The sequence below is a fragment of the Danio aesculapii genome, chromosome 14, assembly GCF_903798145.1.
Source record: "Danio aesculapii chromosome 14, fDanAes4.1, whole genome shotgun sequence".
Lineage (NCBI taxonomy): Eukaryota > Metazoa > Chordata > Actinopteri > Cypriniformes > Danionidae > Danio > Danio aesculapii.
In genome coordinates this window covers 22828005-22841917 of record NC_079448.1, presented here as the reverse complement: position 1 = coordinate 22841917, position 13913 = coordinate 22828005, and the positions used below count along the sequence as shown (strand labels likewise).

General features: G+C 36.0%; 1 protein-coding gene across 2 annotated transcripts; it reads left to right on the top strand.

The window, feature by feature from the left end:
• The first annotated feature begins 226 nt into the window (after nt 1-226).
• Nucleotides 227-12966, top strand: si:dkey-74k8.3 (uncharacterized). Of its 2 annotated transcripts, XM_056471887.1 has the most exons (4): nt 227-993; nt 1608-1667; nt 6540-6642; nt 12290-12966. In XM_056471887.1, the coding sequence occupies exons 1-4, from the start codon at nt 796-798 to the stop codon at nt 12646-12648; spliced, it is 720 nt and encodes a 239-aa protein (XP_056327862.1). In that variant the 5' UTR covers nt 227-795; the 3' UTR covers nt 12649-12966. The 2 variants fall into 2 exon arrangements, with proteins under 2 accessions (XP_056327862.1, XP_056327863.1); XM_056471888.1 differs by lacking the exon at nt 1608-1667 and having other exon boundaries at nt 229-993.
• Nucleotides 12967-13913: the final 947 nt, after the last annotated feature.

The window sequence follows — 13913 nt, the reverse complement described above, 5'->3', positions numbered from 1 at the left end:
TCCGCTTTTTTGGTTCTCATATTCACTCCTCATAACCCCATGTAAACAGAACGAAACGCACGTCCCAGCCTGCAGATCTGCTCTCACCTCCGGCCAAATTGATCTTCCAACGCCTGTGTCCCGGAGCGAGCCGTGCTGTCGCTGAACAACTGTGTGAACGGGCTTCTTCATGGCACAGGAATGCAGGAGGCGGAGGCATAACAGTATTATGTCTGCAGTCACACAACACAAAAGTATTCAAACTTCAGTCCGCGGTCCCCGACTGAGCTCCTCGGACACCGTTTCACAAATCCTCACAAACAGGATTGATTTAGGATTAACACTCAAACGCACTGGTTTTGTCAGAAAAAACACCGCGTTTAAAACCAATTGTTTTTATTTAGAGAGAGGCAAATTTTTAACTAGAGCTTATTTTTATATTTATCGTCTTAACGCTTTGTTCTACGATACCATATACAGTCATCTAGGCGCTATTTTTAAGTGCCCTTGGCAAGCGCGTGCCCGGCTACTTCAGCGACTGCCTCAGTGAACTTTTTAGTTACAAGCGGAGCCTGTGCCAACTAATGGTGTGCGTGTTTGCCTATTGTTTTTTTAAAAGCTTCACGTCTTAACATAGCCATGAACTAGGTATAGAAGAAGAATTGTGTTTAAACCTGCTGTTTTTATTCGAACATCTTTTCAAAGTGAATAAAATAAAAACAAGGGCGACTACAGCTGGACAAAGCTGACGTGCTATTATTTCTGCACTTTGATTATTTGGTTTCTGAGAGTCGTGTGTTGATCCGGGTTTTAAGGATGGCTGTTCACAACGCCGTATCGAGAATTTCGGAAAAGCTGCTGTTCTTTATGTTTTTGGTTCTGGTTCGTTCAGTTTTGTGCCATGCTTTTGCTGAAGAGTTCACCTCAGGATCTGTTATTCTGGAGCCTCTGGACGCATTGAGAAGATACGTGGAGTCCATTGTTGGCACACATGCAATTAAGATGTGTCTTGAGGTAAAACTGTTTTTATTTTAGTATTTATGAATTATTCTTATGACTTTTATCCTCCACAGGAAAATATTGTTAATATTGGGCCATACAAACCGCATAGTGGTTGGCTTAAGTAGGCTAACTTTGTTTTAGATGTTTCTACTACAAATAGACACAACTTCAATATTTGCTAAATATAGAAAACGTAAGTTCATATTGAATTTATCATATTGCACAATGCAGTGTGTGAGTTTATACATCCACACGCACAAAAACATTTAGCACACTTTGAAACCAGAGACAATTATAACATAAGGCTTTTGCCTCAAAAGAAAATCTGAGAAACCTGAGACTCAATTCAAACCAAAGACATATATAGGATAAACTTCCTCTGTGATGGTTTAAAACTGTTTTGAATAAGGAATACATTAAACCTTTTTTTTCATTCTGATCACCTTCTAACAGGACCTTCCCTAACAAATGCTAAAACCTTTGGTATGTGGTATTCATGGTTCTCACCCCACTTTTATCCCTCTGTCATGTTGCTTTAATCCCTTTTAACCCCTCATCTCCTTCACTCATCCTTTGTCCTAATTTACTCTGCTTATGTCCCCCTCACCCACCTCTCTTTGACTCAGAATGCTGTCTTGTACCTTGACTCAGTGTTTGGCCCAGAGAACATCTATTCCTTTGCTATGGTAAGAACAAGTAAAAGTGAGCTCATGTCAAACCGGTCGCATTAACTGATCTGTACACAAGTTTTGAAGCACACTGCCCATCTTTGTCTGTGAAATTGACAACTGCTACCAAGAAAAAACAAATGCCAGAACAGGTGTGCAAGTGCTTGGTGGCTTACGCCCAGAATGGCAAACAATGCTGCTTTGTATAGTGATTATCCGGCCATTAACTCCCTTCATGAATCCATGCGCTCTCTTTCTGTTTGTTTACGTTTGTCCTTCACCAAATAAGATGACCTTTTTGTCTGAGAGTGTGTATATTTGATCAGAAGTAATGTATGTGTGGTAGTGGTAGAAGGTGCATGTGTTTGATAATGTTAAGAGGGGTGTCCAGCTGTCACTCTGACAGCTTTGCCTGCATGCACACTTTGACAAGTAGCTCTATTTGTGTTGTGGTGTCCTGACACACAAATATCATTAAAGATTATAACCTACATAATTAGCATTTCATACACTATTAAAAATGTTCTGTATTGACATCTGTTGGCTTCCTTGACTGACCTTGCTTCAATATCTACACTAAAAAAATCCTGGTTGCCTTCAATTTTTAAGCTGAATCAAATTAACCGCATGAGTCCATTGAACTTATATTATGTTAAACTGATTTAAAACTGCTTGCATAGCTTATAAAATTAAGTTAGGAGTGTTAAAAATATGAGTAACTTTCATAAGTTAATAAGTTACAATGAACTAAAAACATTTGCTGTCATGACTGTTCATATATGAGCATTTCCAGCATTATGGATGTGACATTTGCAGTAAAAACTCAAAAAATAAACTCATATAGAAAGAATATGTTAACATTATATTGAAACATCTGTTTATATTTTACAGAACAACTGACCACAGAGTTAAGGGACCAGAAAAATATCAATTTGTAAACCTTTTTTATAGTTTAATTGAGGAAAATAAACATGCGTTATGGATGTGACCAAAAACCAAAAAAGTTAGTGAGTTTGCAGTAAATACAACATACTTTGTAGAAATTCTGTGAATTAAACTGCACAACCCCCCAAAAATAATGATAATCAAAAGGATACGAGTTTGGCTCTCTATAAAACAAAAAATTATTGATATTTTTTTTTATATGTACTATGTTTGCATTAATGAGGAAAAAGTGTTACTTGAATGGGACATCTCTGTTATGGATGTGACCGATGTGAAATTGCCACTTGTGTGACTGGTAAATCAAATCTAATAGTTTAAAGACATTGACACAAACATTTTTGAGCATTTCTAAAGTACTGTAAAATACTTGATCACACAAAAAAAAAAAATTGTGAAACAATTTCCGTACTTTGGTGAAAACTTTTTTATGGCAAGATTGACATTTGCATGGAATTGCTTATAATTTTTTACAGTGTAGAGAACCTTTTATTCTGTTTCTCATAAATGTTATTTTAGGAAGCAAAAATACCATTGCACTATAGTAATTTTTCACATAAATACTATTGAAGAAAGTTTCTGTTCTTTCTGCAATGGAATGAACTGGGAATGGTTTAAGCTATGGGAACACATTTTGGGTGACTAAATTAGCTCTACTTCAGATTAGGATTAATGCTGCATTCCAGACAACTCAGATTTTTCCTCACATATTTTTAAGATTGCAGGCGACTGAATGAGCATGGCATGAAACTGGGTTATGTGAAATCTTTATCGTCCTGCACAAATTGTATGAAAGTGCAATTTGCAATAAATATATAATTTGTGTGTATATGTATGAACGACTATAGCTGCTTTTTGACTATTGGGCCAAATGGTTCTAAGTAGGGGTGCGTAAAGGTTTGTTTCGATACAACATGACATATTGGTGTTCATTGCATTTCAATACATCAAAAAGAATGAAATTTCCTTTGATTTATTATTATTTTTAATTTATTAAAACTAAAATCATAATCTACGATGGTTGCTTTACTTTGAACATTAATGGAGCTACTTGAGCCATCTTCTGTGGTGTCTTCTTGTCAGCATATAAAACAAAAACAGCACTTTATATAAAAGAAATGTAATGCTGTAGTAGTTCTAAACAAATATATCCGTGGGGTCTTAAAAAGTCTTAATTTTCAAAAACAAAATTTTAGGCCTTAACAAGTCTTAAATTCACTGAAATATTGTCTTTTAAGTCTGAAATCATTTTAAAAGGGTCTTAATTTTCCTCAATTTATCTAAAGCTACCCAGTCGATCAAATCAAACTATTTTCAATGAAGAGGCGCTAAGCCCTTGCCCGAAAAGTGCATTTGCATATTAGTGACGTCATACGTCCAACTGTTTCTGTTTGTTTAATAGAATATGGTTAATAAATGGGTATTTATATTTGCACTACACTTTATGTATCCATGTAAGAGGACTGGGCTGCGAGCGCTCTGAGGCGGAGGAGGGGCTGACAGCATCACCTGCAGCTCGTTGAGAGGAGTAATACCGGTACAGTATGGGCACACAAGAGTCTATAAAAATCTTCAGTAACACCAAAAAAAAGTCACTAGATTTGTCGCTAGTCACTTTTTGAAAATTTGTCACTAAGGGGGTCTAAAAAGTCACTAAATATAACAAAAAAGTCGCTAAGTTGGCAACACTGATTACCAGCAATACATCTTAATAAAACTTTTAGCAAAACTATATTCATTACTAATATTCCAACAGTCTGTTGTGCATACATTTATTTTTTTAAAGAGTTTTTTTAAAGTTATGTTGAGAGTTATGTATACAACTACAGTATGGTCTCCTTGTTTTGACACATTATTTAAAATATGTGGCTAAGAAATAACTATTAAGAATTAGTTTTTTTTTTGATGGGGCAAGTAATTTTTTTTCTGCCGGGCCATTAAAAAAATCCTCAGTGTTTAGCCCTACATAAGTCTGAAATTTTATTCCTCGTAGTCTTAAAAAGTCTTTAATTTGACTTGGTGAAACCTGCAGAACCCTGATATATGGAACTAAGTTTTTTTACTCTTTGTCCACATTTTCTGTGAAAAGAACATCTGCTGGATTCAACAATACTATTTATTTAGGTAGTAACTAAGTAGTGACTAACTAGTGTCACCTAAATTGGAAAATGCTTATTGACTATCAGGACAGAGGTTGCAGGCACAGCCAGGAATTAATAGTGTAACTGTGCTCCATTAATTTAAACAGTGAATAATTCCTGGATGTGACTGGAACTTCTGTTTTTCTCCATTATATACTTTGCTTGCCAGCAGTGTTGGCAAGGTGCTGAGCGTCTGTTTCACATGAAGCACAGAACACTGTGTGATTTTTTTCGAAAAAGTTGAGTCTCAATGTTAAAGAAGCTCTCAGCACTCACAGCTTAGCATTTTTGAAAGGCTGCTGAGATTTTCAGCTGTGCAAATTGTACACTTTGGTCGACACATGACCTAAACCATTAGTACGATGGCTGAGAGAGCTGAACGCGCTGCAATTTAAGAAAACACGTGCAATTACAAAAATAAAATAAAAACGCCACCAAATTGACCAAAGATCTTCATCAGTTTGACAGCACGCATGCTTCAAATCCTCACAATGTAAACATATAAAAAAACACGCTGCACTTTCACACAAAGCAAACAATTAATAGAACACACTGCATTTTCTCACAACACAAACATTTTACGAAAACATGCTGCATTTTCTCACAACACAACGGAAATGTTTCAAGGAGACCCTAAAACGTAATGGACTCGGCTATTTAGGTTATGGTTATTTAGGCTAATAAATACTAGACACATGAATTTGGATATTAAAATTAACAAACAAAAAAACTCACCTTTCAAAGATCACCTACAACTTCACTAAGCAATAGTCGCGGCACAATGGCGTCCGTCATGTTTTTGGTTCCCCTTGAAACATTTCCAATGTGTTCCTTTTTGTGCTGTGAGAAAATGCATTGCATTTCCGTAAATTGTTTGTGCTGTGAGAAAATGCAGAGGATTTTTTAAAAATATGTATGCATTGTGAGGATTTGCAGCATGTGTCACCTGTCGAGTAGTTCCAGCTGTATTCTCATGTGAGCCTGGTATGGCGTGGCATGATTACAAACTGCTCTGGGTCTATGCTGATCTACAGGCTATAGGTTTCTAGCTGGCTTAAGCGTGGTATTTGGGGACTGGAATGGTTAAGAAAAGAGAATAGTTTGGCCCAACAGTTGAAAAGCAGCTTATGTTTTCATCTGTTTGACTTGTTTTTATTTTATTTGACAGTAGATAGCTGACATTTTGTATAATTGTTGAATAGCGAATAACAAACTGATTTTGGGAGAGCCTGAATATTATTTTAAATGAAGATTTTAGCACATGTTTCTGCATTATTTTGTAGTTTGATTGACTGAAATCGTCTCCTGTAAATCAAGTAAAAATTATTTGATAGTCATTTCTTTAATCAGAAAGTATTAGTGTGGAAAAAAAGTATGTTGCATTTTACATTATTGTTTTGATTCTTATAAAGCACATAAATGTTGTTTGTTTGTGGTCTGGGATCAGAACAGGACTGTGACGGTCTACTTACCAAATATCTTATATTACTGTTCTAGGTGAAAAAAACAGTGCAATGTTTTACCTACATAGACATACACTGTGCTTTATAATGCAAACACAATTTAGTTTGTTCAAGTTGTTTTTTCTGAAATCAACAGGATGGCATATTCTGTCTACAAACCCTCCTTTAATTAAATCACATGTGCATTGTGTCACTGTGTCAGTCAGAGTGTTGGTTAATGATCAGCTATGGCCAGTGATCTCTGAGACGAGTTCAGATAAAGACTTCCCTTCATATGGAAACCAACAATGCACACTACGTAGAGCCTTCTGACATTGCTTTTTTTCCCCTCAATTTTGATTTAGTTTGTCGAAATGGTGCTGCAGTTTGTAGCAGAAGGAGCCGCCAGTGGACTGAATGTCATTGCTGTGTATGTGTCTGAGATCCTCCGAGCTACTGGAGCGAATGGTGAGTACAAGTCACCTCTCAGGGTGTAGACAGTGCATATTTAAATATTTAAACAAAACACTGTTTGGCTTGAATATGGGTAACATTATTCATAGATAAAGTAGTTGAGTGTATTGATAACTAAAATTCAAGTCACATGAAGTGCCTCCATTATCTGGCAAGCTCCAGCTATTACCCTGAATACTGAATATATTACTACTGCATAATAGAGAAAGATTTACTGCTGCCTTAGGCAGTCATAATGCTGACGTTAATGACTGTGACTTCGGATATGTGGAATGATAGTTTTTATGGGAAAGTTGCTAGAAAGCATTTTTAAAAAGACCTTTAAAGGTACAGCATGTTTGAAATGATGTAGAATAAATATACTACCTAATTAAGCAACATTTACCTTGATTTTTCTTCTTGTGTTGTTGATGAAAATTTAAATTCCCTCCATCTTGAACATGTGCTCTGATGTCACTATTCAATTTCATAGAAACCACCTAAACAATCTTTCACACAAACGTTTTAAAGGAACATTACAGTGTTGTGGTGGAAATTACACTGATACTGTGTGACAGCTAGTTTTTGTATAAAATTTATATTGATAGTAGTCTCACATTAATAACTATAAAATATTTAAAGAGCCCATATTTTGCATTATAAAAGGTCATATTTTGGTCTTGGGGGTTTCCAACACCAGACTGATATGCATGCAAGGTCAAAAACACATTCATTGTCTTAAAATATGCATTTATTTTCACCTAATGACTCCCAGATGATTCATTTAGCAATTAATTTGTTCCCAAACCCCTCCTTTGCGTGAGGCTAAACTGCTGTGATTGGTCTGATAAACCAGTCTGTTATTATAAGTCAACTGTGTTCAACGCGAGACAGAGAGAAATGGCCACCAAGGCTATGAAGTAGCAGAGAGTATGTGAGAGCCCAATGCAGAAATGCAATAAAGCAACACAGTTAAACACCAGCAAATACTCTACTCTTAACCCTTCCCTAAGTAATAACAACAACACACATTCAGTATTAATCCACAAAGTGGCAAAAGTTGAACTATTTCAAAAATTGACCATGTGTGAGGAACAGCTGATGGTGGCCATACTAAAGACAAACGGCAGAGGATTGCGAGTTTAGAAACACATTTAAATCGGTAAAGGAAAAAGCACACGTAGCAGTTTTTAACGTGGTTTTATAGGGTCAGCCCTATAAAGATTTAAGCTGAGAGATACATTATAAGCACTGATCTATAAAAGACAAGTGATCTCAAGCCGCGCAGAGTGATTACAACTTATAACACACAATTAAACACTTATTTTACAAACTACACAAAACGAGACAACAATTTTAATTACACTTACATGTTATGATCAGGAGGAAGAAGAAACTGGTCCATATGAACTGTAACAGTTCCTGAAAAAGTCCCTGTCAAAGTCTGATAACATCTCAAACATAATAGTCTCTACTGCTGCTTGCTTTAATAGCAAACGGTCGATGAATCCCGCGATGCAGCGTAGGTTATTGTATCAAAATACAGAAAAATTACAGGAACAAATGACAGGCTCTTTAAATGATTTCACTAGTGCTTAATTAAGATACATTAATAGTTACCAGACAGATAATATTTTAAAATGTTATTTTCATTGTTGAAGTTTAAAGTCTGGGTGTGCAACAAGGAGAAACAGTGATTTTGGCACCTAAAAGGTGGTTGAATAATATGAAAAAATGTAGTAATTTTTTTAAAGTAAGTTTTATTATTAGTTTGACAAAGAAAGAGGAATTTGAATAAAATTATATACAAGCCCATGGCCAGCCTGGTGAAAGGGGTGTTTCTTTTTGCAGCTATACTCCTCATTTTCTATAAATTATGAGATTTAAAAACTGCATTTTAGTGGCATTTTAAGCACTATTTGAGCTGGCCATCATAACTACACTTTTTGATACATCAAAAATATTTTCTAAAGATAAATAATAAAGAAATATGAAATAATACTTCTTTTTAAAATACATATTTTTATTACATCATATATCATTAGAAAAAAAGGAATCTTACAGTTATAAATTAAAAAGTATAGTCTATTGTCATTTATTAGGAAAATAACAAACTAGCCAGCACATTCAACAGTCCTCAGTCAGAATTTGGCCCTTTGAGTAAAAAAATTATTAAAACATATTAATAAAAAAATAAAATAATATAATAATAATAACAATGTAGAGATTCACCATTTTTCTAGCCAAAATAGTATTCAAATCAATTTCAACATGAGCTGCTTTTGGTGAGTCAAAACAAATTTTTTGTTTCAAGAATAAGGTCAAGGATTTAGAATAAAAGTTACCTGTAAAATGTTTTCTCTGTTTAAAAACAATGCAGTAGTAAAAGAAGACTTCTCTTACGTCATAATGTAAAATGAAAATATTTGTTAGCACTGGCCAAAACTGACTAAAGTCACACAGACATGTCAGCCAATTCGGCTTGGTCTTAAAACCTTTTTCGATGGGTTATTTTCACTATTTATGATGGCATAGCAGTCAAAATAGGACAAATGAGCTCATTTATTGGGCAAATTTTGAACCTTTGTCAGTGAGGGGTGCGTCTTCCGAACCACCTGAAGCCCCATTCATCCCCATTGAATTCAGTCCCATTGCATCGTGTCTGAATCCAGACCTATCCAGACCCTTCTCGAGAAAGAAACTGGAGTTTAATTTTAGATGGGACTCTACACAAAACATACAAATGTCCAACATGTTAGTTTATGCATTGCCTGTACTGTATGTGTTATTTTAAAGGCCTGTTCACACCAAAAACAATCTCTCTCATTCTCTCTCAAATATAGCAACGCTTTAGTTTATTACCAATTCACTTCTAACTATACTGTCTTATTACCATCTTATTAAGATACTGTCTGTTTATTAGTACTTGTGTAGTATCAGCTTACTCTACATCCCAATCTTAACTAATACCTAAACCAAACTACTACCTTACTAATATTAATACACAGTTAATTAGTAGTTTATTGAGCTAAAAGTCTTAGTTAATGGTTGGTTAATAGTGAGAATTGTATTCCTTAAAAACAAAGTGTTACTATACAAGAGGAGTTGGGTGAATATGCTTTGGATAAAATTAATAAATGTAAAACAAATAAAGGATCATTTCAGATTTTTGCTGTTGCAGTTTCATTGCTGTAACTAACAAATATATTATGCATTTCTAGCACATTTGAATGAAAATGAAAGTTATACCATGATTTACTCACTCTCATTTCATTCTAGGTATACATGACTTTATTCTTTCAGTCAAATTCAAACAGAGAAAAAAAAAATATTTGCCTTTTATAATTATAATGATGTTTTTTTATCGTGTAGTTTAAATGAAGTCCAATAAAGTTAATCAAGCCATAAGAAATAGCCACATATGGCTCCATGAGGGTGAATAAAGGTCTACTTTAGTGAATCCTTTCATATGAAAAAAATCCATATTTATTTATAAACCATTTTGTACCATTTTTTTTGTAATTACTCTAAGATGGTACACTAAAATCCTACCTCTTCTTTTGAGGTGCATTTTTTGGTGCATTAGTGCCATCAGCTAGACAAGATGTGCAAACCCTTTTATACTCAAATAATTGTCGACTAGCTTACAGTGTTTTATTGTTTATCAGCGAAAAAATGTTCTGAAAGGGATTCCAACGATATATCATTATTCTCTATATCATTATAACTGCTGCTATTGCTTTATATTGAAAAGTAATTTTAGAGCTACAGTTTATATATATTATTAATATTTATATATACAGTGTACAGTTGAAGTCAGCACTATTAGCCCCCCTTGAATTTTTTTAGCTTTTTAAAATATTTCCCAAATGATGTTTAACAGAGCAAGGAAATGTTCACTGTATGTATGATAATATTAATAAAAAGTCTTATTGCTTTTAATTTTTCAAAAAACATTTTCAGGTCAAAATTATTGGCCCCTTTAAGCTATATATTTTTGCTATTTTCCCCTTTAAGCTTTATAATTTTGTTTATTTTCTACAGAACAAACCATCGTTATACCATAACTTGCCTAATTACCCTAACCTGCCTAGTTAACCTAATTAACCTAGTTAACTCTTTCAATGTCAATTTAAGCTGTATAGAAGTGTCTAGTAAAATATCTAGTATAATATTATTTACTGTCATCATGGCAAAGGTAAAATAAATCAGTTATTAGAAATGAGTTATTAAAACTATTATCTTTAGAAATGTATTGAAAAAACCTCTCCGTTAAACAGAAATTGGGGAAAAAAATAAACAGGCGGGCTAATAATTTAGGGGGCTAATAATTATGACTTCAGCTGTACACACACACACGCACGCACGCACGCACGCACACGCACGCACGCACACACACACACACAAACACATACATATATATATATATATATACATTTATTATTGCATTCGTTATTGTTCATTTCAGCTTATGAATTATAAAATCATTCAGGGCCAATCAGGGTTCACTTGAGCATTTTAAAGTGGCATAAGAAATCTGTAATCAGCAGAATGTGGTACTAGTTATCTGTATACTTGTTTATTTATAGTATAGTTGTTTTGTTTAGTGTGTAAATATGCCTAAATATTACGTTTTAGATTGAGGCCCCACGTACACCTGCTTTTAATCAACCTGATTACAATTGGATGATGCTGAATAATACTAATATGGTAACCTTGAACAATGCTTTAGTGATCACATTAAAACCAAGTGCACCCTAGAAACCAACTACTTAGCAGTCAACCAGAGCACATTAGCAAACTTGATAGAATTGCCCAAACTACCTATAGCAGACACCATGCCCTAGCAACCAACTAAAGCAGTTAACCAAGTTACTCAGAAATTCTTTACAAACTTTGTAGCTACCTCCTAAAACCACCCTAGCAACCAAAAACTAGCAGTCTTATGGCAATCACCTGAAAACCCTACCAATCACCTACATTACAAAGTACGCCTTACCATCATAAATACAGTGATAATCTGCCTGAACACATCTACAAACTGGCAACCTAACAACCTAATTTTAGCAATCACTCTGGACAACCTTAAACTTAACAACAATGTCTAGCCACCTCCTAGAACACAATGACAATGACCTTTACACTACCAAGTACACTACCAACCAACTAGATCCACAAAAATTCCCTAGCACAATTGTAGTTATGTTTTTTCTTAGCAATGTTCTAGCAACCACTCAGAACATCCTCGCAACAATCTACCAACCAACAAATATGCACTAACAACCAACTACTGTACCAGTCACCCAGAAGAATTAAGCAACTGCAAAGCTATGATGCAACAACCATGAAGAACACCCTAGCAACCACCATTATGTCACACAAGTACACCCTGCCATCTACTGTAATAGTCAGCCAGAATACCATAACAACCACATATCAACACCCTTACAGCCACTTAAATAAACCCTTAACAACCATTGAAAAAACCTTAAGGTTTGTGAGGGACGCACAGGAAGATTGTGAGTTTGTTGACAAAATTGTCAAGCTAATTTTGACAAAACTGTGTTGATTTTGCTCAGGAAAACACGGTTCTCGTTAACCCAAGAAAATACATCCAATTAAACATTGTTTTTTTTTGTTTGTTTGTTTTTCTTTCTCAAAGAGATAGTATCGATCCCTCATTTCACCGCTGAGGGTGTATCTGCGGTGACCAAGTGGGCTCTGCTGGCTCTGCTTGGCTACTATCTGCTGTACTTCCTGCTGCGGATCACCGTGGGCCTCGTAAGGCGAGTGTTTTGGCTTGTCAAGCCAGTCGTGGTAGCGTGGGTGTTTGTGCGGATCGTCAGTGACCCCATCGCCTCACCTGAAGTCACCACAATGAGACTGATTCTGCTGGTGCTCATCTGCGCCGTGTTCGCAGTCGCAACGAGCAGCGGTGGAGGCAGAAACGGGAGCCTAGAGAGCCGAATCAGCAAACTGGAGGGACAAGTCAATGGGACGGAAAAGAAAACAAGGCAGTGACGAGCAGCTCATATCAAGTAGGCTATATATATATATATATATATATATATATATATATATATATATATATATATATATTTATATATATGGACTCACAATAACAGAAAGATGAGGACTCAGGGATGACATGCTAAGCGTTTGATGCAACTCTGAACAGCCTTAAGAGAATTTCTGTCTGATTTCGACCAGTTCTCTCCTGCTTTGAGTGTATTTGATATCTCATATTTTGTTTTTACTAAATGTCAAGTATGAAAACGAAACCTCATCTGACAGCTCTGTGAATGTCATGTGGTACAATTAAAGTTATCCTTGAGTGTTTTCTGTTGCCCGTTTCATACATGAACACACTGGTTAATTCATTTTCACTGTGGTCAGCCAGAGGTCGCTGTGTATGCTTTTCGAGATCTCAAATTTCCCTCGCGAGTGCCATTCGCGCCTGCTGTTCTTGCGTAAACCAACCAGAGGCCGCTGTTGACTCACTTTTGAACAGACTTTCTGACTGACTGAGCGAGCGATCGGCTGACCCACCCTCCCCCTTCCCTAAACCCAACCAATTTTATTGATTGTCCCGCCCACCCGCTTCCCTAAACCCAGCCAACACATTTCAAAAGCAATCCAAAAAATAAAAGCCCTCGTCTGACTTTTTTTTTTTTTACCACATCCTCACCCTGCTATTCCCTTGTTTGTTTTATATTTTGGATGCTGTTTTTGTCTTACCTGCTTTCTGGAACCGCTCTTCACCAGACTCGAACCCTGGTCTTCGTGGTCAACTCCTCTCTGCATCTCAAATCCGCCGACGGACGTGGCACGCTAACGGGACAAACTGGTTGCAGCCGGAATGCCGTCCATACGGAGGTAAGCGGTCAGCTGGTAAGCGCGAAAAGGAATGGCGTCACACCACTCCATAGCATTCGTTTAAAGAAATTAAATTCAGCCAGATGTACCTCCGCCTACGTAATTCGCTGTGTTCAGAAACGTCCGCAGGGCTACGTTTTCACAATGAGCCTGTGTTGTCTGGATTTGCTGAAATACTCCTCTACAAAATAAAATCCTCTTATGCAACGACCCTAATTATTTTGATCCCTGGGCAACTACCTATGTCACCTATGCCAAGGCCCTGGTTGTTAGGATGAGAAAAGGTTTTATAAATGATTTCTGACAGCACTCGTCAATAGCCACTTTGTACATACAGACTTTGGAAAATGAAACAAAAGTCAAGCAAAGGGGCGTGGCCATAAGCGCTGTAATGTTATAGCAGAGAAAGC

What these genes read in the sequence shown, in the direction of transcription:
- si:dkey-74k8.3 (XM_056471887.1), top strand. Translation starts at nt 796, where the DNA reads ATGGCTGTTCACAACGCCGTATCGAGAATTTCGGAAAAGCTGCTGTTC. An exon ending in CAATTAAGATGTGTCTTGAG is followed by an intron (nt 994 to 1,607) that starts GTAAAACTGTTT and finishes TCTTTGACTCAG; the next exon opens with AATGCTGTCTTGTACCTTGA. An exon ending in ACATCTATTCCTTTGCTATG is followed by an intron (nt 1,668 to 6,539) that starts GTAAGAACAAGT and finishes ATTTTGATTTAG; the next exon opens with TTTGTCGAAATGGTGCTGCA.